At 47.4% G+C, this 25,885-nt stretch overlaps 2 protein-coding genes across 3 annotated transcripts in view; both read right to left on the bottom strand.

The window, feature by feature from the left end:
• The window catches only part of PTPN9 (protein tyrosine phosphatase non-receptor type 9), a 54,683-nt gene extending 45,264 nt beyond the window's left edge, over positions 1-9,419 (bottom strand). Inside the window, exon 1 of the mRNA XM_034783495.1 lies at positions 8,472-9,419. Coding sequence (XP_034639386.1) covers positions 8,472-8,504 — 33 coding nt within the window. The 5' untranslated portion in view covers positions 8,505-9,419. The remainder of the gene's footprint in view (positions 1-8,471) is intronic.
• A 4,711-nt stretch (positions 9,420-14,130) lies between these two features.
• Positions 14,131-25,885, bottom strand: part of SNUPN (snurportin 1) — a 12,626-nt gene continuing 871 nt past the window's right edge. Inside the window, exons 1-9 of one of the 2 annotated variants that reach the window (XM_034784547.1) lie at positions 24,850-25,300; positions 24,246-24,411; positions 23,185-23,332; positions 22,525-22,629; positions 22,037-22,133; positions 20,474-20,571; positions 20,189-20,266; positions 18,707-18,787; positions 14,131-15,161 (exon numbers count right to left, since the gene is read on the bottom strand). In XM_034784547.1, coding sequence (XP_034640438.1) covers positions 14,832-15,161; positions 18,707-18,787; positions 20,189-20,266; positions 20,474-20,571; positions 22,037-22,133; positions 22,525-22,629; positions 23,185-23,332; positions 24,246-24,403 — 1,095 coding nt within the window. In that variant the 5' untranslated portion in view covers positions 24,404-24,411; positions 24,850-25,300 and the 3' untranslated portion in view covers positions 14,131-14,831. Of the gene's footprint in view, positions 15,162-18,706; positions 18,788-20,188; positions 20,267-20,473; positions 20,572-22,036; positions 22,134-22,524; positions 22,630-23,184; positions 23,333-24,245; positions 24,412-24,849; positions 25,301-25,885 lie in introns of those variants that run through there. The other variant, XM_034784546.1, reaches the window with a different exon arrangement.

Here is a 25,885-nt window from a genome sequence, read left to right on the forward strand (position 1 = left end):
TCCTCTTACACCTCATTTTTATTCACAGATTAGAAGAAAACATGCTTTCTTTACTTTATCGGCTCCCAATTGCTATCTCAACTTTGAATGAGCTAGTCATTGAACGGAAATAGCTGAATAAACCTAAATGAAGAAAATATTCTTTCTGCATCTACAGAAGAGGCGATTGATGTCAAAAGCTGGTTTAGCCTTTTAGGAAACTCTGGTTCCAGGTACTTGGTCAATGATTTCCACCAGTTCAGTGGTTTGACTCTCTTTAAAATTCTGGCAGCAAACATGGATTGCTTGAATTGTGTTAGTATAATCTATTAAAATAACTTAAATTAAAGTAAGTTTAGACCTTAACATGCGTTGTCATAAATTTTAAATAGGTTTATTTTTTAAGAAAAAGATGTATTTAATTTAGATCCTAAAAAAAGTGGTTGTTTGTTTTTTAATTGATTTTGATCTAGACAGAGACCCTGCCCCAGCAAATAGACAATCAGAGGAAAGATGTTCCAGTGGTCAGGGTTCTAGCCTGGTCCACGGAAGATCTGGATTCAATTCCCTGCTCTGCTACAGACTTCTTATGTGACCCTGGGAATGTCATAGTCTCTTTGTGCCTCAATTTCCCATCTCACAAGGGTTACATTAAAGATTGTGAGGCACTCCCATATTATGGTGATGAGGGTCCATATATCTAAGAGAGACAGAATTAATTGCTGGAGCAACAGGATAGGCAGAGAGGTCTTGGTAATGACCAGCACTCACACATACTGCAAGCTTGGCTTCCCTCCCTTCTTCCCCCAACCCTGCCATGACTAATCTACTCCCAGTTTCACTTCAAATTAGCTGACTAATTTCTTGTATCCATCAGAGCAGATGCAAAGTTTGGGGGACTGGGGATGGGGGGAGAATTTTGAATAAGAAGAGGGTAGGGGCTTTGCAGACATGCTTGGAAAGAGAATTCCAGCGCATTCTCTTTGCAGCAGCAGATTAAATCCAAAACATGTTTGCGTTGACATTTTAATGGCACAAGAATCAGAGAATCCAAAACTGAAGTGTAAGTAGTACTTGTAACTGTACCCTTTTTTTACACATTGCAGTAGGGTCTGATGTTACAGGGCCATACATCAGAGACTCACATGATAATCAAACAGTATGACAGAAGAGAAATCATTTTTCCCTACACTGTTCCTCCAAAAAAAATCTATGTAAATAGAGTGAATTGTACACTTCTGGGGTGAAATACAGCAACTCTTCAATGGTATGTTTATGACTGCATGTTAGTTTAAAACAGGAAGTGAACAATAAATTCTACTGAAATTCCAGGAGTTATTTAGGTCAACAGAATGTAATTAGTCAGTTTCACCAGACCACTACAGTTAACTTCCCTACTCTTGTGAAAGGTACCCCAAGATCTCCAGTGACCACAAGCTGCCAGGTTTTAACTCTCGTCTGGGAAGTGACACATCCAGAAGCACAATATCAGGCTAGATCACTGGTTCAGAAATGACTCAGAGGGAAGAATACCACCTTAATCAACACTTTAGACAGCACTTGGATGTTTCTTAATATGTCTCACCCAAGTGCTAACTAAACAAAGCTGACCCTGTTTAGCTGGTGAGATATGGCAGGCTCATAGCACAAGGTGATATGCCTGCAGGTGTGTTCTTTTATGTAGAAATTGCCTCTTCACCTAGATTTTTAAAGGGACACCATTATCTTGAAATATAATCAATGTCTAAATAGGAGGTAAAGTCATTTCAGGTCTCCCCAATCCACCTGCCCTGCCCTCAATTCTCCTGTCAACTGTCATGGTTGCAGTTATGTTTTAATATTAGCCAAGGGTAGGATTTTCAAAGGGCTCACAGTGCTGGTCTAACTGCTCCACTCTGCAGTGATAAAACTCCCAGTGCCGTCACCCGGAGCAGAGTTAGGACAATACTGAATGCTCCAGAAAATCCCTTTCTAAGAGTTTGTCTTTTCCTATTGCTGTGTGAAATACCCACCCAAACAGACGGGGGAACTGACCCTACGGCGAAACAATAAAAAACGTACTATGAACCGAAGTGCTCAAAATTCACAAAGTAAACAAATGACAGGGAAAAAAAATAATTCTTGTTGCTAAACTCTTTCAATCAGCATCATTTTGGGCCCCAATTTTGCAAAGATTTATTCACATGCTTCACTTTAAGCACTGTGAGTAGTCCCATTGAACTCAATTGGGATTACTTACATACTTAAAATTAAGCATGTACTTAAGTCTTTACAGGATCAGGGCCTTAAGCATTACTCCTAGTAGTAGGTAACATTTGTAGAAAGAAGTCTGATTTGTTAAGTTGACAATATTGCTTTAAGTGAAAGTGTCCACAGAATTTTTTTAATCACTGCATGCCTTTTATGTGGTTATGTCAGAAGCCCCTCATTTATTGCAAGAGGATGGAATTAAAAAAGTATCGATAACTCTCAAAACATTGCACTTCCTGACATTTGTGCTATTGAACGTTGCAGCCCCGGCCCATTAGCCCACCATTTTCAGGGATGGAGTATCCAGTGACATCAAGAAATCCTCACTACCTTCTCAACAAAAAGTTGTGAGATCATTTTATTCCGTACAAATTACATCAGGATATAATGGATTTAGCACTTCTGATCCATCCACATTACATTAGTGGACAAGACTTCAGAGATCTCCAGTCCTTACTCACTGAACAATTATTTTCAAGTACCTCATTTTTCAGTGTACCATGTCACCCCTATTTGACCACAGTGGCCATTTCTTTTTCAGAGAAAAGAGCGAAGAATGTTTTGTCCCCACATACCGATTCATACATCCGGAATAGCAGCAACACTGGGAAAGAACTAAAAGCTGGCACTGGTCATGTAAACAGTTCCTATTGCTTGCTTTAGGTGACATGGAAGACTAGAACCCTTCCAAACTAACGGGAGGTTGAAGAAGGAAATCCGGGGATCAAAGTGGGAATATCCATTTATGTGAGGGCAGGTGGAGAGAATGGGGTGCAATGATAGCACTACCCAGCATTTCTACTGTAGCCTAAACAGCATCCATAGATCACTGCACAGAAATTACAGAATCATAGAACCGTAGGACTGGAAGGGGCCTCGAAAGGTCATCTAGTCCAGTCCCCTGCACGCATGGCAGGACTAAGTATTATCTAGACCACCCCTGACTGTTGTGTAACCTGCTCTTAAAAATAAACAAGCACACTGGATTTTTAGCATAAAATCTTTAGACAAACTATCAAGGTCAAAACTAGAAGAATTTATTTTTCCATCAGAAGAACCGTTCGTTCTTTTCCCCTAAAGGCCTCTGCTTGGATTTTTGAGCCATGAGTATTGAATTTATTCCTGCTTCCTCAGTGCAACATTAGTAAACAAAGGTTTCAGATGTCTCCCCGGTGTTACCTATCAGCTCTGTGTTCTTGGGGAACCAGGGCGCAGTGTCCAGCCTGTCTGACTCATGAAAGACCTTCCCCCCCACCCCTGTGCTTGAACCAAAGCCAATCAGAAGAAAGACTTACAAAAAGCAATGAAAAGGCAGTGGGAGACACACCTAAATCCATCCAAACAAGGATGACAGGATTAAGGAAACACCCCTAGCCTCATTTGCATCGAAGATGGGGCAGGGAGGCATCCCCATTAGCATACAGAATGGAGAACAGATAGTCCAAGGCAAGAACCACACAAAACTCTGGAACCAGAAAAGCAGGGAAGCACTGCATGATGGGGGATCTCTGCTCCAGATGTTAAAGAACCCACGCCTGCACACACCCAGCTCAGTAGTTATCAGACCAATTCTAGTCATAAATCCTTTATTGGTATCCAAAATACTGAAGCTGCCTAACTGCATTGTGAGCTCCCTCGAAGGAACACCACCCAGAGCCAGGAATGATCAGCCCCCATCGTCTAGCCTGAACGAAACAACTTTGGTATACTCCTTTGAGCCATCAGTTTACACACAAACAAATCTAGTGTTCTCCCTTGAACCATTGTTCTTTCCTTACAAAAGCCCCTGCCCACGCTCAAGTAAGTGTTCTGACGACAGCATCGAACATCTGCATCAGTTCCATTGGGACTTCATCTTCTCCTGACTGATCATGCTGCGGGCTCTGCCTGTCTCCAGCACTACGGACTGTCAGTTACCACAACCACCTGGGAACCCCGATCAATTCAAGCTTCACGGAGCATTGAGCACCCAACCCTCTCTCCCTAGGTATAGCCTTCTGACCCTGACTTGTGTGATCAGTTATAGTTTTCTAAATCTGACTTTTATAATAAAATTTAAGTTAGATTTAACATTATAACTGTTTTGTTTGTTTGGCTCCCCTTGTATGATTATTACCTGCCAATAAATAACTTTCATGTTTAAGGTGGTAGCTTCTCTCTGTCCCTCCCCCACCCCCTCGGGGATGTTTTTGTTTTCCCATTCACTCTGCAGCAATGCTCCTCATACCTAAGCTAAAGATCCCTGCAGCACTCAAAAATCCTGTGGGGTTTGCTCATCAAGTGGGTTACTACCAGAACAAGTGTAACGTGAAAGTGGGGATGAGAACATGCTGAAACTGGGACATATGAGGGTGGCAGATTGAAAGTGCTGCTCGATCCAGCCTGCTCACGTGTACTCTATTCCGGTGCGGTGCCCATGGCATAGGAGGGTGACAGCTTGGAGGTGCTGCTCGACTCAGCCTACTGAGTCCAGGGACATATAAGGGGTCAGATTAACCCGGTCCTCTCAGACGTGCTCTGTTAATGTGTGTCCGCCTGATTCTGGGGCTGGAAGAACCCAGCCCTGGGGAACCTAGGTCCTGCAGGATAGCTCCATTGGGAGGGAACTTGCAAAAGGGAAAAGTACAGCTCCGTATGAGAACACAAGTGACAAGCAGTACACTGATAGAATTACAGAACCTCCCCCCTCCACAGAAGAGTAACCCTAATAAATGAGCATATCCCAAAGCAACGGGCAAATCTGGTAACACTGGAGAGATTGGGATAAAGGAGTTTACCCGTGACTCTCAGGGTACGTCTATACTTACCCGCTGGTTCGGCGGCAAGCAATCGATCCTGGAAGTGCTCGCCGTTGACGCCAGTAATCCTGCTCCGTGAAAGGAATAGGCGGAGTCGACGGGGGAGCCTGCCTGCCGCGTCTGGACCCGCGGTAAGTACCTTTAAGTTCAAACGAAGATACTTCGACTTCAGCTATGTTATTCATGTAGCTGAAGTTGCGTATCTTAGTTCGAACTGGGGGCTTAGTGTGGACCAGCCCTCAGTGTAAACCAGGCTTCCTCCACAACAGTAGAGTTTGATGTTAACAAAAAGAAATCTACATCAGGTTTAATGTGAAGCCTTGATTTACACAGGATCAAGTTCAGTTTCTTTACAGAGAATAACCCAAGAATCATCTTGATTTGTAGAGCAGTTCATGATATTTTAAGAGAATATCAAGTTTAGACAGGTGATGAACCAGCCAGGAACTCAGAGACAGTGGAGGAGTAAGACATGATGGTAATTAACCATTGGCACAATTTACCAAGGGTCAGGGTGGATTCTCCATCACTGATCATTTTTAAATTAAGACTGGATGTTTTTTCTGAAAGAGATGCTCTTCTAGGATTTATTTTGGGGAAGTTCTCTGGCCTGTATTAGCTTCTCGGCTCTCTGTGAGCTGAGGGGTGAAAACATTATACACAAGCTCACATTAGATGATCTCTTCTGGCCTTAGAATCATGAATCTATGAACAAAAGATTTGCCATATCAGATTGGACCACTGGTCTTTCAAATCTGGCACCCTGTCTGAGACAGGAGGCACTAATTAAGGATTCAGAAGACGACCAAAAAAAAAAAAAAAGGAATGCCCCGGACGAGTTGTGCAATGATGTGACAAGGGGAATTAATTCCCCTGCAGGAACAACCTGCATGGGATCTGATTAACCTCACTTTAGATTTCATTCCTACAAATCTCTCATCTCTCAAGGAGAAAGAAAGTTGTGGTGAGTGCACACGGCTAGGAGCTAGGAACTATGGAGTTCCAGCTCTTATACTGATTCCTGCGGCCTTGAGCCAAGTCACTCAAACCATCTGTGGCTCAGTTTCCTTAGCTGTAAAATGGTGATTACAATTCCTACTTCACAGGGGTGGTCTGAGGCTTGATTTATTAAAGACACTTTGAAAATATAAAACAAAGTATATCTTTTTTTTTTTTTAATCCAGGCCCTCTTTCCCCACTGTTTAAAACCTAGCTATCGTGTTTCACTCCGATCTCATACAGAAGCCAGTTGCTGAGGCTGACTTCACCTTGTAATGACCAGCGGTCCCATAATGAATGCCCATGAGGACCCATGCCCTTGACTTCAATGGGGCTCTCAGCGCAGTGGGGCTACTTGCCTGCCTGGAGCTCACTGCAAGTGCAGGGCACCAGGCTTTATTTTCCACTGAAACCAGAACCTGGCAGAGCCCCGGATTTTATACAGCTCCAAACCAAGCATATCTGATCTATACATCTATGATGGAAGCTGCATTTCCCTTCCCCCACTCCCAGGAATACCAGATAGAGATATTTTCTTGGCTGGATTGAGGACCACTCTGGACTGCTCAGAGGACACTGGTCTAAGCTTGGGCAGAAAAAGGAGCTGCTGTGAGTCCACAGTGGTAGCAGCGAAGAGTGGGAACAATGAGGTTGGGGAAGGGGAGAGAGCCAGGCGCAGGAGGTGGAAGCTGTGGACATAGAAGTGTTAAAGATACAGACTATAAGAGTTCTCATCTTTAAAGAGCACAGGAGCATGGGAAAATCAGAGCTGGCTTGAATCAGCAGCACGACCCATACCCACCTTCCCCCCATAACCAGGATGAGGTTAACACTCCCCCATAAAATTCACAGCACAGTCCCTATATTTATAAGTATGCAACATCCTCCTGCAGTGACGCAACCCAGTGACAGGAAGATACAAACGTCAGGGGGAGGAATGGGGCGTGGGAAGCATAAAATCTTAAATCCAGCCTTGGAGAGAGTGAAGTGAAGAGGGCAAAACAGGAAAAGGGGGTGGTCCCAGTTTAAAATGGGTGAGGCAATAATCCCAGTCATCACCTCATACCACTGCCACAGCATATTTGCTTGGGGGTGGGAAGATGGGGAGGAGGACAGCACATCACAAATATCCAGTAAGGCTCCCAGCACACCTGGCGAGGTGGACAGCCCCATTTTACACTGGAGGAAACTGAGGCACAAAGACACAGTCACAGAGCCACTCCCTCCCAAGGTCACACACTGAGGCAGGTCCGTCCAGGAAGAAGACGCAGCTTCCCTGAGCACAAGCTGCCCTGCGGGATCTCTCGGGAGCTGACGGGGACAGGAGGCAGATCCTACTGAGCAGCAGCCCCTGGAGCAGCTGGGGACACACGGCCTGGGGGAAGAGTTGAGACTTTTCTCGCCCGCCCGCCCCATTCCCTAAAACATTACGGGAAGGAGGAGGAGGGAACTTCTCTACACAATTTTCAGTTTCACATCCCCGCCCCCACTCAAAAAAATAAAAAAGGCCGGGGTGATTTGGGGTGGGGGGGTGATAAAAGATGGAAAGGGGCACAGATTGGAGACCCCAGGGACACCCCAGGCCTGCCCTCCTCCGCCGGGTCCGACACTGAGGCCCTCACATCTGGCTGGGGGTTGAGTCCTACTACAGCAGCCCCTGCTGGGGGGCTGGCCCCCCCATCGCCCTCCTACACACCCCATGCACCACGGGGGACCTGGGGGGCTATTGGGGATTGCGGATGGCCCCGATTGTTTTTGCCTTTCGGGCCCCTGGGCGGCGGCTGCCTCCGGAACAAGGGGTCTCCCCCCCAACTCCTCCCCCCGCGCTGCTCGTCCAGGGGCGGGGCAGCGCCCCTGCGGGAGCCCTATGCGGTGAGGGCGCTGGGGGTCCCCCATGGGACCCAGCCGCCAGGCCGGGGACTAGGCCGCGGCTCCCCCAGCCCATCCCCGCGCCGCCTCCTCCCCGCCCCCGCGCACCCTGGAGCCCCCGGCCCCAAATCGGGGTGATCCCCCCATTGCTTCCCATGGAGGGGATAATACCCCTAGGGGAGAGAGCCCCGGGGCCGTCAGAAGGTAACCAGCCCCCCCAGAAGGGAGGAGGAGACCAGGCTATGGGGGTCCCCCCACCACAACCCTTTCCCAATCGGAGGGACTGGGGAGCTCCCCCAGTTCAAGGCGGGGGAAGAATAAAGAGGCTGTAGCGAACGTGGGGGGCATCGGGGGCACTGATCCAGCCCATCGAGACACCAGTCCCCTGCCTCCCGCAACCACCCCATCTCCACAGAGCTCAGAGGGAAAACACTGGAGGGATGGGGAGCAGTATGTGCCCCCCACTTTCCTGATTCCACAAGCCCCGTCCCCCCCAGGAGCCCTCAGTTCGGATCTGCGCGCGCCCACCCCCTGCCCGCCCTGCTTTGGGGCGCCCGGTGTGGGGTACGGCTTTACCTGCTCCTCCTCCGGGCTCAGCTCTGCGGCCATCCTGCTGCCGCAGCTCCTCCTGCTTGAAAACTGCTGAGGAGGAGGCGGCTGCTGCTGCTTGTTTCTTCGGAGTTTTTAAGCCCGGGCTTTCAAACACCGACCAGCCTGACTCAAAACCAGCAAACCGGCCCCTTTTTCCCCAGCCAACACCCCGGAGGGGGCAGCTGGCCTCCCTCCCTCCCAGCCAGGGGCCCCTCAAGTACCCCGCTCAACTAGGGACGCTGCTCCTGAGGTCCCAGGGAGCACCCATTAGTCTCTCTTGCAGATTAGCCACACACTTGGAGGGGGAAAGGTTAATGCAGTGATCCCTTCCCCCGAAAAGCTGATGCAACTTGAAAGAAAAAATAAATTAAAGTTCAGTTTTATCTCCTCTTAAATTGCAACGATTCTTTTGGTTTCTTTGCAAACGTCGGGCTCTTTTAGTTCTTCCTCGGTTTCATTAAATCTTTTGCAGGTTACAGAAAATTGCACACACAAGGAGGGGGTAAAAAAACCAGCTGCTCTGGAAGTTTCATTCCCCCCACAAGATCTGCTTGCAATCTCTCCACACTGTGGCTCAATCCGCCTGGGCTTTTCTTCTCTGCCTTTGCAAGATCCCCCTGCTGTTGCTTCCTGAATATAGTTAGCATGAGACGATCAATTCCCTCTCTTCATTTCTATTTTCCTTTTAGAAAATGAATCTCCTTCCCGCAGCCTCCATCTCTCGCTTGTCTGTCTCGCAGTCCTTATTCCTCAAAAGCAGCAGAGAGGGAGGAAGGAAGCAAAGACAACCCGTCCCCCTCTCCTTCTCATGGCCAATACTGCTTCCCCCTGATGAGCCAGCCAGAGCCCCCAGCTACTCCATTCAGAAACTGAGTCTCATTCACAAATAGCAGCAGAGGACAGCCAGGGAGAGGAATCTAAGGGAAGGAGGGAGGGAGATCTGCATAGCAGAGAGGGGAGGGGGAAGGAAGAGAGGCACTCGTCCAAAGGAAGGCGAGAGAAACAGGAAACTATCCATTGGGGCAAGGGAGATAAAGGGAGGGGTCAAAAAAGGAACAGAAAGGGAAATCTAGGGAAAGGAGGGAGAAAGAGATGCATACAACAGAGGATATTAGAAGTCACCCTGTTGCAAGAGAACTTCTGCATACCTGTGAACAGTCCCTTAGATCAAGAATCTCCCCTTCCTTGTCTATAAGTGACCCAGTTGAGGTGTAAATTCTTTCCATAGCACCTCTAGTCTACCAAGCACATCATAGCTAGATCAGAAAACAGCATACTTGCCCCCAAAAGACCTTTGTTCTCTTATATGTTTGTAAAGTGCCTGGCACACTATGGGCACAGCCGTTTGCAAGAACTAGCCCACACAATCTAAGGCCTGGATCCAGCAATCAGGTTAATGCAGGTGGGGCTCCTGTGCCCCTGCAGATCACTGGTGGTACAGTCTGCCTGCTGGGATCCAGTGGCAGGATCGGGACACAAATAAACAACATGCAGTCAAAGGAGGGTGGAAGGGAATTACAAGAGGTGCTCAGATCTATAGCGAAGAGAACAAAAGACAGTGTAACTGAGTGGGGAAAATTTAGCATTTCTTACAATTATGGATGCTTTCTTCAAGTAAGTCCCATGGGTGTGTAGGTGAATGGCGTAGGGTTAAAAGGCCTCCTTGCCCTTCTCTGTTAAAAAAAAAAAAAAAAATCCCCACTCTTATTCCTGCCAGTGCTGCTCTATCTATGGTAGCAGCCCTGGGAGCACTAGCGTGGGGTAAAAAACACTGGTGTTTTAACTACCATTTTGGCTAAGCCAGAACAAGTCTACATGACATGGTGGTTAAAATGGCAGCGGTTGCTGCTACCTTATCTACACTAGAGCTCCCATCTTTCCTACCTCCCCTGGAGCTGAACAGATGTGAAAAAGTGCCTTTTGAGGAGGAAAGAGCGGAAGGTCAGGAGAAACTAAAGAACTGCTGATCAGGGAAAATTCATGCTGGGCCCAAAGAGCTAGCTCATTTGATCTCAACTTCAGATGCCTGTTTTGTGGCTGTTTCCTGTAATCCGATCTGGATTTAACTACGGTTTTTAAAGTAAATCTCCCCTTCTGTTTTCCTCATGTCCAAATTTTCTTCCAGAATGTACTTGCTTCTTTTTTCGAATGCCTTGCTTGAGCACTCCAATACAGTCACAAAGATATGATTAGGGTGGACTATTGCAGTCCAAGATCTGACATGGCCCAGACTCCAAGATCTGTGTCACCCCACATCCCTACAGGATCATCCCTCACCAGACATCAGAGAGCTTCCCCTAATCCACTCTTATCAACTTCCACTCTTGCATCTGGCCATTATAAAGGCAATGCAGATAGATAGACTATATTGTCCTTGAAAAGTATTGCGTTTACAAGAGCTTAGCTTTAGTTCTTTCCCATTGTTTACATTTATCTCTTCCCCTTTCCTGTCTACCACAGGACATTGTAATTTATTGTCTTTACTTACATTGTAAACATTTTGGGGCAGGGACCATCTTTTTGCTCTGTGTTTGTACAGCACCTAGCGCAATGGAGTTCTAGTCCACGACTAGGGCTCCTGGGAGCTACAGCAGTACAAGTAAATAATATCAGTCTTAGATGTTCATCTTTTCAGAGCAGGGGCCTAGTCTTCTAAGTGTATAGTACCTTGCCTACCAATGGCCCTTAATGGTGATTTTGTGCTGTATATTGTACTGACCTCTCTGGCACTTGCACTTTGGGGTCAATGTGACACACTTTGTCAATTGCCTGACATATCAGGATCCATAACAAGCAGTGGTCAAAGAGATCAACCACTCCTCCTCATTGTAGCATGTTCTGATGGGAAGTGGTCACTGTTATTATATATGAAATAAAAATAAATATTTACCTACTAAATTTCTCACTGGCTTAGCGATTGATGGAAAGAAGCAAAAATCCTCCTCTCCAGTTCACTTACACTGTGTAAGTTATTACACTGATATGCACAATATTCATATCTAGAATGATAGATGATGGATTCCCTTGTAGAGGAACAAGACCAGTAATGAACTAGATCAGCGGTTGCAATTTTTTTCCGTACCATTTCACCACGTCACGACAAACAAGTTTCAGGTCCCATTTCCAAGGAAAGGGAGGGTGGTCACCACTTCCCCAAATCCATTAACTAGATCTACCTCCACCTCAGCAACAGGCATTTAAAAGTCTGGGTAGGTAGTTCTACTTAAATAGCTGAACAGCAGCTGCTGCTAGTGGGGTGTGGGACAGCCAGGTGCTAAAGGGATTTTAAAAAATGCCTTCAGAGCTTTGATTCAGAGCACTTTTCATGCTAGTTGCTGCACACTGCCTCTGGGGGCACGTCTGGGTACTGCAACAGGGCTTGCTCAGAAAGCTATACCCCAACTGGCCTCAGTGGCTGTGGCAGGGGTGGACATTTTGTTCAGCTGACAAGGGCTGCCCTGGCAACTTGCCGGCAGCTGGAGGGCTTGTATTTAACTTGCAGGAAAATGGAGCACACGGCAGCTATCTCCATCTTTTTCATGGAAGTGAGGCCCGTGGAGGCTGAAGATCCTGCCAGCTTACAGTGCTCTGAGCTGGGGCTTGATTGTAGGCCACATCTCCACACTAAAGATGAGCACACCTCTAGAAACCCACAGGCCACACTTTGGCTAGCTCTGCTACACTGGGCTCTCCCCACTTGCCCAGCTATCTCCTTGTTGCTGCCTCAGCAGGTTCCTGTTGCACCTGGCAGTAACTTACATTGCCATGTGCAGGTACAAGGAGCGGAGGCAGCTGCTTGTTCCACCTGGAGCAGGGTGGAGCGCGCTCCGCTATCAGCATCACACCCACCAGCTGAGTTATGGAAACAGAATGCTTTGCAGCCAGCAACTTTTGTTTAACACCTTCTCCCCAAACACACTCTTTCATTTTCAGAGTTAATTGTAATGTAAAGATTTACTCCTGGAGCCTGCCAATATTTTTAAAGCAGAACTATGCAGCACTATCTGCAAGGGATCCTTTACAACATATAAAGACAGAAGGGGAAAACTGAAGCTGTCAGAGAAAAAGCCTTTTTCCTCCTACTGTACTTTATACCGATGACTCCCCTTTGCTGGAGGACCTTGGAAAGCTCTGTGAAGGACAGCATATAAGTTAGTAACTGGAGCTGCAGCTTTCCCTTTCCCAAAGCAAGCGGCCAGGGATGCTTAGCCTTAGATTTGGATTCCTGGATGATTAAATAAATTAGCACTTTATTGCATCTGAAAAACACCCTGATTAGGGGCCTATGCTTCCAGTGTGCCTCTTGCACCAATTTCAATCAACCAGATGAGTTTTGCCATCAGAATCTGAGATTCACAGAGAGCAACAGCAGTATTATTCATTTTTTTACAAGCAGAGCCTGTCACTGGTTTAGGCTACAGCAGGTCTTAGGACACTTACTACCTCACATACATTCTCCATCCCTCACTGTGCAGGGAAGAGGTGTGTGTGTGTGTGTGTGGCGGGGGAATAGTACAGACTTCCCACCCCAAGAGTTGTTTCACACTAACAATAAACAGCAGTTTGAAGAAGCCTGTAGCATATTCAAGCCAAGTGTTAACAACCAAATTCATTCACACATCCAGGGCGTGATTTCCTATGTGTGTGTGAATGAAGGGGGAATAATAGGCCAACAGTCTCTTCCATGCTGAGTTTTCAGTATAGTTATTACAGTTCCTGCTGCCCACTTGTATTATCAATATCAGCTGTACAATCAAAGCACTACAAGCCACCCACACTGGCATAGAAGCCAGCATTTTCTGGGGAAAATGGGGGTGGAGGGGAGAAGAGTATATAAATGGATCTACTGTCTACACAAAGAATCATTTCTGGTATCAGGGTGCTCATCACCTACTCTACATAATACGATTTCTCTTCATAATCAAGCAGAGCTATCATGGAGAATCAGGTACATCACCTGCAGTAGTATTTATAGTATGAATTTTCATCCACCTCTTAACTTGAGTGGGTTGGCTGGAACCATAACTCATTTGCTGTCTATATAACGTAATAAAGAGTTCAAGCCTGTGGGTTAACATACTGGCCTTTTAATCGCCAGTGAAAACCTAGTTTGGGTAACCAGTCAGTTGAGTTTGGTGGTCTCATCCTAGCAGATACTCATTTTAATCATAAAACTAGGGCCTGGTCTACCTAAAAATTAGATCACCTAGCTCCATAGCTCAGGGCTGTGAAAAATTTCACACCCTGTGTGATGTAGTTATGTTGACTTAACCCTTACCATAGAGCAGAATTCTTCCAACAACCTAGCTGCTGCCTCTCGAGGAGATTGGTTTAATATAGCGACAGACAACACCCTCCTGTTGCAGTACCAAGTGCCCACACAACAGTGGCACTGCTGTACTGTTTGTAGTGTAGACACTTCCTGGTACATATAAATGCAGTTGAAAATCTGTATACAAGAGAAGGCTAGGATTGAAATAGCAGGGAGAGCATGAGATAAGGACGAAGGTGCGTTGTTAAGTTGTGAAACTCAACCATACATAACATTTTCCTGGTTTCAGTTAGTGCTATAAAGTGCCTGATCCAAAGATAACCAATTTTGGATTATCATTTAGATAACTGGTAAGAGACTGAAGAGTTAATATTTCTGTGAAACATTTTATTCTGCACATTCAACCACAAAGATTCAACATGACTTGGGCATTTCCCCTATTGCAAAAAGGGTCAGAGAATAAAATTATGCTGAGTTCTTTTTGCACACAGCCATTTTTCGATACAGGGGCCTGTTCTGATGCAAGGAAAGTCTGTTTCTCAGTAACATGTGGGTGTCAAACACAGCCTTCAGATTTTAGGCTTATAGTGCAACCCTCTGAAACTAGAATCAGACTGACCACAAAACTTTCTTCGAAAGGGTATTAAGTGCAAACCACTGGATTGGAGGTGGAAATGCCCCAGATTTTCAGCCTAATAAGGTTTGTCTGAGGCCTGGTATTTGGTGTTCAGTTTACAAAGAAGTGTCTGAATCCTGCTCTGAGAATGGAGTTTTGCCATGGATTTCAATAGGAACAGGATCAGGTTCTAAATGAATAACCATGCAGTTTGGTACAGGCTGCAATCCCAAGAGCAGATTTCCTCAGCAGGTAAGACTAATCCTTAGCATCTCCACAGAAGTGACAGTCCTTGCAAAAACTGTGTTAAAGCTGACCTATTTCTCTTAAAGGCACTTAAAACAGAGCCATCCAATGATCATTATCCTCCTCCCAGCCAGTATGAGCAATAATGGAAAACAAGAAGGCTGCGCTGTAGCCCCTCACCCTCTCAATAAAACCATCCCATTACAGTAGTCTAGCTCTCCATGTGGCTTGCTGTCTCAACTTGGCTGTTGGGAGATTCTGCCGGACGAGGTGTAGACAAGTGTTCCAACTCATAACGTCCATTCTCAGCCACCTCCTTGGAGCTCAAGCATCCCTCCTCTCCTGCCAGCTTTTTACTCTTCTTATGCTCAATGATCTGCTGGAGCTGGTGCCCGGCGTAGTCTGGTTTGGTAGTTAGCGGATTAGCTGGCACAGTCATCCCAAGGATGTCTGATACCATGTAGGGTCGGAGCCAGCCCACCAGTGGGGTGCTGCCAGGGCTGTAGTGGGTTTGTTTGTGGTAGAAGAGGAGCCCATCTATCTGTAAGAGGCAGAGAGAGAGAGATGGAATGGGCAGCATTTACATCAGGGGACAGAGGTATTTCAGGTGTAAGTGTGCACAGAGAGATCTGAAAGCAAATACATTTGACTTTGATGCTTCCCAGCTTTACTGATCTCTTTTCACTTTCAAGCTAAAACAATCAGACATTTTATTTGATTATTTCAGACAATGAGATAAACTAAGGAAGAGTAAAGTGGAAACCCAAGAGTTCCAATACTATCAGATTAGTGCGCCTTTCGATAGGAATACAATTAAATGCTGAATGGGTCACGTCCATCAGATCATTAAAAACACACAACAAATGGTTAGGCTAGTGTCAGTTGATCAGCAAATATCAGTGTTTGGTTGCTGTGCTCCTGCACTGAAGAAACTCAGGCTGATTTTTAATAAAGCAGCCTTACAGAAAGAACATCTCAGTGTGGTTTTTTTATTATAATTATTAAAATAATAGGACATCTTGGAAGTGATTAGTCAGAGGCAGAGATGCCAAGCAGCCCTGATCAGTCTACTGCTCCTGTTCTGTCAGCTTCCTCATGCTCAATAAATTCTTAATGAATCTCAGGAGGTAATGAGTGTCCTTATCTCCCACCCAAATCAATGGCAGTCAAGGGCCCTCTGTACTTGAAGGATCAGGCCCTTAGCCCTTTGCTACCACTGCAATTCAAGCACTGAAGCTGGCTGATGTTACCTATTAGCCTCTTTTCCATTTAGAATTACCCAGCACACTAAGGATTTTCGATTATCCCTTCCACTGATTCCCATAGGTGCACTTGGTCAGATTACACCTTACCTTGGGATTTCTTAATGTCTGGGCGGGGGGGCTCCTTTTAGCAAAGCCAAGTGAGCTCTAAAAAGCAATTTGCATGTGAGCAAAGAGGCTGACTGTGCAGAGTAACTGGGGAAGAGAGAGGGTTACTTGGTTATCGATCACTGTAAGGCTCTGGCAGAAAAATCCCATGGACAGGGGACTTCTGTGTTAACTGAACATGAACCAAAGCAATGAGATTCATATTCTGCTTGGGCACGATCCCTGAATATTCTGAATGCAAACCCCCACATGGGGGAAGTAAGGGATGACTCAGAAAAAGAGAGCTCCTGACGTGACCACACTCTGCCATGCAGACACATGTAATACGTTCCAGGTAACGCACAGCATGCTGTTAATAAGAGGCCATACTAGCCATCCAAAGCAGGAGAGAGTCTTTGTAACTTTGGGACTGTTAGGTAGAGATCCATGGAAGCGCCTTCAATTGCATTCCTTTTATTTCAAGATTTCAGCACATGGGGAGAGTCCCAAGAAGCTGGGCCAAGAATCAGATAGATCGATCGAGATAAGTCATGTCCTCTCAAGAGTATTTTCTGTAAATTATTTCAGTTTCTATTTTCATTCCAGCCAATTTAATTTGCTGTCTGTCTCTACACTGAATCACTGTCCTGACGCCAGCCAATTCAGAACGAGGGTTAATGTTACTGTTTGCACAAGACTGAACTTGATGGGAAATTGGGATGGAGGGATTTTATTTTTTTGTGGCCAACACTTTCAAACTTGAGTGCCTCAAGTTAAGCTCAGACTTTGATACTTAAGTAAAAGAGGCTTATGATTTTCCAAAGAGCCGAGCTCCTGCAGCTCCAATTGACTTCCATAGGATTTCCAATTACTTCCATCAGATTTGTGCAGGCTCAGCATCTCTGAAATACAGACTCATAAATCACTTTTATTTAAGAGGCCAGTGGACTGATCGAAAGCCCACTGAAAATCAACAGAAAGACTCCCACTGACCTCACTGGGCTTTCGATCAGGTCCTAAATTTGGAGTCAGAAACTTCACTTTAGGGACCGAGGTTTGAAAAATTTGGCTAAACTCACTGCCATCACATGCAAGAAATCATTTGAACAGCATGAATGCTATAAGTCCCTCCAGAATTAACAAATAGGGAAAATTCACCTTTGCTTTCTTGACGCAGCCAAACATGCAAATTCATTTGGTTTTCATAGGATGCAGTCCATAAGCAAGACTTGGTCCACCTGTAGCCTGCAAATTTTAATTCTTTTTGTCCCACGGGTGGTATCCATGCTACATTACAGGGACTTCATGAGCTCCCTCTGGTGGCAAATTTAACATGCAGCAAAGAGTCCTGTGGCACCTTATAGACTAACAGACCTATTGTAGCATAAGCCTTCGTGGGTGAGTACCCACTTCTTCAGATGCATGTAACATGGTATTCACCCACGAAAGCTCATGCTCCAATACGTCTGTTAGTCTATAAGGTGCCACAGGACTCTTTGCTGCTTTTACAGATCCAGACTAACACGGCTACCCCTTTGAAATTTAACATGGTCATTCAGTCAGTTTTCTTTAGTGAATGTGTGGTGACCTATTTCTGTGTCAGTACTGGCTTAGGAAGAGAACTCAGAGCTACAGTTAGAGACAAATTAGACAAGGGTCAGCTTGATGACCCAGCATGTTGATGCGCTAGCCTTTCACGGCTGGAAATCTGGGGGCAAATTGTGACTGGGATACATGAGAGAGTGATAAATCCAGAGAGGAAAATTGAGTCTATTGAGAATTTCAGTGTCTTCCTGGTACTTTCTACTCCTCCTTCAGTGGGATTACATTCTACAGCTCTCTTCCAGGGGGAGATGTCTAGAGCAGAATTAAGCTTTCAGGCCAAAAATGTCACTAAGGCTGCCAGATTCTTCAAGTTTTGGCAGTCAAGAGAGCCTATTGGCTAAAGAATCATAAAGACTTTATAGATGGTCTGTGCATTCTGCTCTTTGCTTAGTACAATTCCAGCACAAGACCTGGCACTGCCATTCAGAGGACTCAGACTTGCTGGCCAAATCTGATGACTATCTTTGCCTTAACAAGAAGGCATCAGACAATCAACTGTTACCAGCAAATCTAGCATTTGCTTTTCAGTATGTTTCAGTCTGCATTTGTTGTAATTGCTTACATGGGCCTAGAGAGCTCAAGAGATGCAGTTGAGAGTCAGAGAGGCATTTGGCTTGGGGTAATTGAGAAGGAGTGGTGGTCTCCCTTTCTATCTAGGTTCATATATGGCCCCCCCATCACTGTAGGATCTAAACACCTCCGACACAGGTGAATCTGTCCTCATCACATGAGGCAGGGAAGTATGGTTATCCAAGATTACAGATGGAGAAAAGATGCAGATGAATGAAGTGACTTGTCTAAGGTCATACATGGTCTCGGTGGCAGAGGTGGGAAATGACTACAGTCTCCTGAGTCTCAGTCTAGTGCTTTAACCACAAGACCATCCTTTACTGTTGGTCCATTGTATGGGAGCCAGGTTGCAGCTGAGTTGGCTTCCAGCATGTCTGCAGAAGCCACAGTTCCCAAGTAAAATCAGACATGTTACCCCAAATGCATCTTCTCTTCTTACAGTACATCCTTAAAACCACTCCCCCCACCCCAGCCCCTATACAACACACAGCTCTGTTGTCACTGAGCCACAACATGGTCCCAAGTTCCCAGTCCCTCCACCGAAGGCAGAAAGCCCTCTTACCTCAAAGGGAAAGTCCATGGCCAGCACCTTGCCTAGGCTCTCTGGGGTGCAGGGGAAACTCTGCAGGCCCACAAATTTAAACTGAAAGAGTAAGAGAATTAGAGCAGTTAGTGCATTCTCTCCCACTGGCCATCTAATTGTACCGAGTGTTGCAAAGCTTTGGGTTCTGGAGATAAAGCGACAGGACTTAATTGTTCAGAGGTGCCGATTACCTGCAGTTCAAGTCAATGGCAGATGCAGGTGCCCACCACTTCTGAAAACCAGCCCAATGATCTTTTTGTTAACTCCTGTTTCAGCATGGCACAAGTAGCATCTGTTGAATGTCGATCAACAAATTCGCCACAGACATAAGATGCATATTCACTGAAATCAGAGACATGCCCACTTACGCCTGCAGTGAGTTTAGCCCCAAATCGCTCTCTCTGAGCATATCACTGATTGCACAACCAGCTCCGCCTGGTTACCGGTTACGAGTTTCATAGCCCCACAGGGGCGCATGGCACCATATAAATCAGAGTCCAGGCTCTGAAGAGCTTACAATCTATGGGTTCAATCCTAGAAAGACTTACTACTGAGTACAATACTTGCCACTGAGAAACCCTACTGAAGTGAATTACTCGTGGCGGTGAGCGTTACACCTCGTAGCAAGTGTTTGTAGGAACAAGCTCCATGTTTCTGTTTGCTCAGCAGAGACCTGAGCGGCTGGCAGAGTTTTTGTTAACCCCCTTGAGACCATGGCTCACATATGCAGCAGTAACCACTTTAATAGAACAGGGAACAGATCTTCCTTCAACAAGGTGCTTAAGCACTTGCCTAACTTTAAACTCATGAGTAGCCCCCTGGATTTTAAGAGTGAGAGTATTCAGGAACAACTGTTCAAAATAACAGCTCAGTGATCAGGGGCCTCTGATGTGTTATCATCTCTCATTGGAGTCAGTGGAAGTTGAGGGCACTCTGTACTGCACAGAAACTGGCCTCGTCACAGCCTCCATCCCTTCAATTTCATGCATTCAGCACAGCTCAGTAGAGAAAGGGCTGGTACTTTATGAATCTCTAGTTCTGCCTCAAACTCAACCCCTCAGACAGAAAGCAAGTTCTTGAGAGCAGGTGAGGCTCTCTCCTAACATTAAAAGAGGATTCCTCTTGGAGAGCAAATGCACACTAATGCTGTCCCTGGGGAAACCTTGCTGGTTTTCCTTTACATCTGCATTTCAGTCAGGGAGACTAAAAGTGGCACTGCAGGCAGTTAATCCCCTGCAGCCCAGATCTCCTCCAGCACTTAGGGTGGAAAGTGCAGGTTTATTGTTTTTAAATGTTTTGTTTACATCCTGAATGTGGGATCTCATTTCATCAGAAGAACATTTCAGTGACCAAGTGGTGACATGTGGAGGATCAGACCAACGAACATGCCAAAACATAGCCCATTCTGAATGGGAAAGTTAAACCGACACTCTCCTGGTGCTCTGGATACAAAGGACTTACTGGATTAATTCTGCTTTTCTCTGCCAGCCCTTCCTCTTCTTGTATCTTAGAATGAAGCCAGTAGAATCGGAAATCTGTCTGGAGAAGGCAGAAGACACACAGGGCAGTGATCATCCATCCCAAACACTGAGGAGTCTACTATGGTGCCTCATGGCATCCACCTACTGCAGATTCCACTGAATCCCTGATATGTGACGCGGTTCAGAGAACAAGCGACACAATGAGGCTCCCTTCAGTAAGGAGGGGGGTTGAATGCACTGGCTAGGGTGAAGAAAGGTCCAGTACCTGACAGTCATAAACAGGATGCCCCCTCCAACACATCACATCAAGGATGTAGTACGTCTGGTTCACTTCGCTGAAGATACAGTCCAAGATCGTGTAGTCTGTACATACAAACACAGGTGATCCATGCATGGAGTACTACAGACTCAGGACTACATACTACAGCTCTGACACTATCAGGACTTTTACTACAGCTTGGGCTGGAAGAACTCTGCCCAACACAATCTTCGCTCCCATTCCAGCTTTGGAAGCTACTGCAATAGAATCCAGCCTAGCTCGGAGGGGCACAGGAAAGACACCATCTGCTGACTAGAGTCAATGAACATGCAGGGCAGACTGCTAGGCGGAGGAATCGAACCGTGAAGAGGAAGCTATGGATCCACTGAAAAAGTCTTCCATGCATTCACAACCTCTCTTATTACACAAAGCTGCATTGATTCTGTTATATATTACAAAGAGTAAGTTAAGGGTCTACACCAGGGGTGTAGAAACTTTTTGGTTCAAGGGCCACATCTGGGAATAGAAATTGTATGGTGGGCCAAGAATGCTCACAAAATTGGGGTTGGGGTGCGGGAGGGGGTGAGGGCTCTGGTGGGGGGGGGGGCCAGAAATGAGGAGTTCAGGGTGTGGGAGAAGGCTCTGGGCTGAGACGTGGGGTGGGGGGGGGGGGGGAGGGCTCGGGGGGGGGGCTGGGGATGAGGGATTTGGGGTGCAGGAGGGTGCTCCAGGCTGGGTCCTAGGAGTTCGGAGGGGATCAGGGCTGTGGCAAGGGGTTGGTGCACAAGGAGAGGCTCAGGGGTCCAGGCTCCAGGTGGCGCCTACCTCAAGTGGCTCCTACCTCAAGTGGCTCCGGGAAGCAGTGGCATGTTCCTCTCCGGCTCCTATGTGGAGGCGCAGCCAGGCGGCTTTGCACGCTGTCCGGTCTGCAGGCGCCACCCTGCAGCTCCCAATGGCTGCAGTTCACAGCCAATGGGAGCTGCAGGGGCGGTGCTTGGGGTGGGGGCAGCGTGCAGAGCGGAGCCCCCTGGCTGCCCCTATGTGTAGGAGCCGGGGGGACTGAGGGGGAGAGACATGCCGCTGCTTCCAGGAGCTGCGTGGAGCAGCCCCAAACCCTGCTCTCCAGCTAGAGCACTAGAACATGGCAAGCCCCAGACCCTGCTCCCCCGCAGGAGCTTGAAGGCCGGATTTAAACGGCTGGCGGGCTGGATCCGGCCCGCAGTTTGCCCATCCCTGCTCTCACACACACTTTACCCGTGGGAATACTAGACAGCCTACCAGTGCAGAAGGACTTGTGTTAACACAGAGAAAAGGATATGGAGGTTGTGAGCCTGAGTTCAACCGATAACACTCTTCTCCAAGAGAAACTGATCTTAAAATAGTGAAAAAATACCCAAAATATTCCCCATACATCTCACATCACAATGTAAAATAGATAGACACGGAGGCTGGATTACCCTTTAGCCACAAGGAGAACCTAGTCCTGCTGGGGCAGCCCATGACTAAATACACACAGAGAAGCAGGCCAGGTCTCTCGTACCGATTTTGAAGGCCTCTTCAGATCATTACCTTTCCCAGTTGCCGAATTGCGCCTGTTTCCCCCTGGCAAGAGGGAGGGGAACCTGTTGACACAAAATCCACTCTTGGTGTAAGCTGCAGTGGAGCCCTGCAGGGAAATGGAGAAAGTCAAAACTGCCCCTGCCGCAGTTAGACCCGTGGCTTGCAGTGTGACTGTACTCAAGGCTTTAAAACACAGATCCAGTTACAACCACAGACCTATCCCATGTACCTTACAAGATGGGGATGTATTTTAACAGCATCTGGAAACCACTGTATTGAAACCAGGCCCCCCAGCATAACTGATTTTAGATATACCCCCACTGACATCAGTAGCAAAACTCCCCTAGGAGCAGGAGCAGGTTTCTGCAGCATTGGCAGGAAGACAGCAACCAGAATTCATGGACTAACATCTCATTTTATTAGGATGGACGGATGGGCGCACATACAGGGTTCCACTACTGTGCTTTGGGTGGTTGACACACACTATGATCTCTTACCCTGGATGCCACAATCAGTGCCCTTTTCCCCATGGGACACATCACCAGGATCCATTCTTGTTCCAGATCTGGGGGGACATCAATCAGCCACTCAGAAAGCATTAGCTGTAGGGTTACATAGCAACAGTGTTAATGATGACACTTGGGAACTGAACAAATACTTATAGGTCAAGAAACACAAATAATGGCCCTGCTTTCTCCAACGAGGCCTAGATCTGCACCGGTGACTTCTAGTTCACAGCTCCATGCATCTAAATGGACACTTACGTGGATATCCGACCTCTTTTTAATAGCACTGAACAGTCCCATAGGGAATGACAGAAGGTCTCACAGTGAATTAAAAGCCGTGGGTGTGAGTCAGTTAAAATGTTTATAACAGGGGTAAGGAAATGTGTTGCTACTTTGGGAAACACTTTCACTCTATCTTACGTACTATCCCTACTATGATTTCATCATTGGATTGGCATCCACCCACACGCACCTCCCCCAACCCTGCAATTCTGCCCTGAATGCAGATGAGCTTTCACCTGTTGCCTATAAGCACTGTGCATGCATGTACACAGTGCTCACCCCTGCATGCACTTTCCTACACAGACACATGCACACGCTCATTCCCAGGAGCAGGCCCATCGTTCCCCTGTGCTATGTATCCCTGCTCACTTGGTTAGCATAGCGCTTTGGCAACTTCTTGCCCACGTCAACGTCCATATCCTCATTGCCTGCATCTTCACTTTCCTCCTCCCTCTCAGCTCCAGTCCAGTCATCCTCTGCCAGTCTCCTGGCATGGTTCACATAGTCCAATCTCTTACTGCAGGAGAGAACAGAGAAATCCATTTCCCTCTTTGAAAGGAGACATGGCCATTTCCGTCCTCCCACGCACGCTGGAATGCTGTGTCTGGGTCCAGTGAGCAAGGCGCTGAATACATGCGCTTGTTAAGGGAATGGTCCATGTAGCCAATGAGGATTCTCAGCTGTGCCCTTTGAGACCATCCGCACACGAGCCAGCCAGAATACCAGAACAACAACTGTTTTCTAACTTTAACAACAGACTGTGGGTTGCGGAGCTCCGGCGTCTATCCCCCCTACACAGCTCAGTGCTGGAGGCATTTGGCCTCTGCCTTAACATACCCAAAGCATGAGTAGAACACACTGTAATCGCACATCCTGTCACAGAGCATTCTTATTCTGGAAAGACACAGCTATAAGGAACCCAAGCAGGTCATCCTGAAAGCTGCACTTCAGAGCACGTTCCCAGACGGCACAGGGATGCCCCACTCTCCATTTCTGCTCCGATTCCCATGCATACTCTCCCCTTCCCTCCAGGCAAACTGCCATATAGGCTACACACTCGGACATGCCATGTGGAGTTATTCGTCTAGCTCTGTGGATTCTAAGTAACTATACATTCTCATAGCAGTACCAAGGGACCATTCCTGACCCACTGGTACCAGTCTTCCCCTGTTTCCAAGCCCAGCAGCTAAACATGGTAGCACTAGTGCCACCCTTCAAACATGCCAACCCATGGGTACATGCTGGAGGCACACCAAGGCCAGAGTACTTCACACTCACATGACCCTACAGTGAGTAGCTGCCACATATCAAAACACCATTGATAAAACGCCTGGCCCACAAGCTATGGGGCAGACAGAGACAAGCCCCTGGAGTAGCTCTAAAAGGATTACCAGCCAAGGGGAAAATGCCATCAGTTATGGGACCCTTACGATTTCTGAAGTTCCAGGAGCCGACGTCTCCTCTCTGCCTGCTCCAAGGAACTGTACTTGGACTTGTACTGTGCCAGTCGGGGGTGAGGGGCTGCTGTGCTGTTTAGGTCCTGAGACACTGCAAAGCTGGAAGCCAGTGCCTGGTTCAACTCCTCCATTTTACTGCCTGGAAGAGAAAAAGCGAACCGAGTGGAACGATAGGCAGAGTTCATTTCCTCCTGCCTAAGCAGCTTGGGACGGCTCCCCAGGCCCTCAGCAACCAGAGGAAACAGAAAGAAGAACAGGTGGCTGGAGAGGAGGGAAAGAACATGGTGTTTTACAGCCTAGCTGAAAGGATTACAGAATGGGTTCAGAGGTGGGGGTGGACAGACAGAGAGAAGGGGAGCCCAACACACAGATGGAGAGGGTGCAGCAGACGGAAGAGGAGAGCTGGTACTGGGGCCCAGGAGAGATGGCAGGATAGTACCTAACTCTTCACATTGTCAAAGCAGTGTGCAAATATAATTAATCCTCCCAGCCAGTCCAGGGAGGTTAGGAAATACTATTCCCATGTCACAGGAAATTGTGGGGACAAAGGTTAAACCCAACACTATTAGGTACCTACATAAAGGTGAGCAGAGTTCAGAGGTGCTGAGCACCTGCCGCTCTCACGGATCTCCGTGGGAGACAATGCTTAGTACTCAGCCCCTCAGGATACCAGGCCATTTAATTAGGTGCTTCAATATGGAGGACAATGAAAGTTTGGAAATGTGGGCTCAGGAGGTGCAGCTGGGAACAGAACCCAGGAGTCCTCATGCCCAGCCCACTAAGCTGGACCATGCTGTGACTCTATGCAGGTGAGGGATGGAGAGATGATGGGAAAAGTGGAGCAGGGGGAATGGAGGGGGAAAGGGGAATAGGGAGGGGGAGTGGAGGAGAGCAGGAGGGGAGAAAATGGGAACAGGGGTAGGGAATGGAAAGGGGTAGTGGAGCTAGGAGGAGGGGGGAGGAAAGTGGTGCAGTTGGGGAAATGGGAACAGGGGATGGAGAAGAGTGAGGGCGTGGAGGGTTGGGAGAAAGGGGAGGGGAGGGATGGAGAGAAGGCGGGATGAGGGGATTGGAGGGATAGGAAGAGATGGATGGGGGTGGAGAGAAGGGGGATGGAAGGATGGGACAGAGGAGAGCAGGGGAATGGGATCAGGCCAGGTAGAGTGGGGGGGAGGGATGGGGGAAACGGGAGGTGAGAGCACTGGGGTGAGACGGAAGGAGGGGGAATGGGATGGGGTGAAGAGATGGGAGGGGAGGAGAGCAGGGTGGATAGTGGGGAATGGAGGGATGAGAGGAGAATGAAGGGGATAGGATGGGGGCCAGCAGGGATGGGGATGAAGAGAGCAGGGGTGGGATGGGGGTAGAGAGATGGGTAGTAGGGAACGGAGGGATGGGAGGAGGAGAGGGGAGGTGGAGGAGGGGAGATGGGATCAGAGGAGGGCGGTGGGTAGCGGGGAATGGAGGGACGGGAGGAGGAGAGGAGAGGGGAGGGGAGGTGGGGAAGGAGGGATGGGATCAGAGGAAGGCGGTGGGTAGCAGGGAATGGAGGAATGGGAAGGGGGGAAGGAGAGATGGGATCAGAGGAGGGCGGTGGGTAGCGGGGAATGGAGGGA

The sequence above is a fragment of the Trachemys scripta genome, chromosome 10, assembly GCF_013100865.1.
Source record: "Trachemys scripta elegans isolate TJP31775 chromosome 10, CAS_Tse_1.0, whole genome shotgun sequence".
Lineage (NCBI taxonomy): Eukaryota > Metazoa > Chordata > Testudines > Emydidae > Trachemys > Trachemys scripta.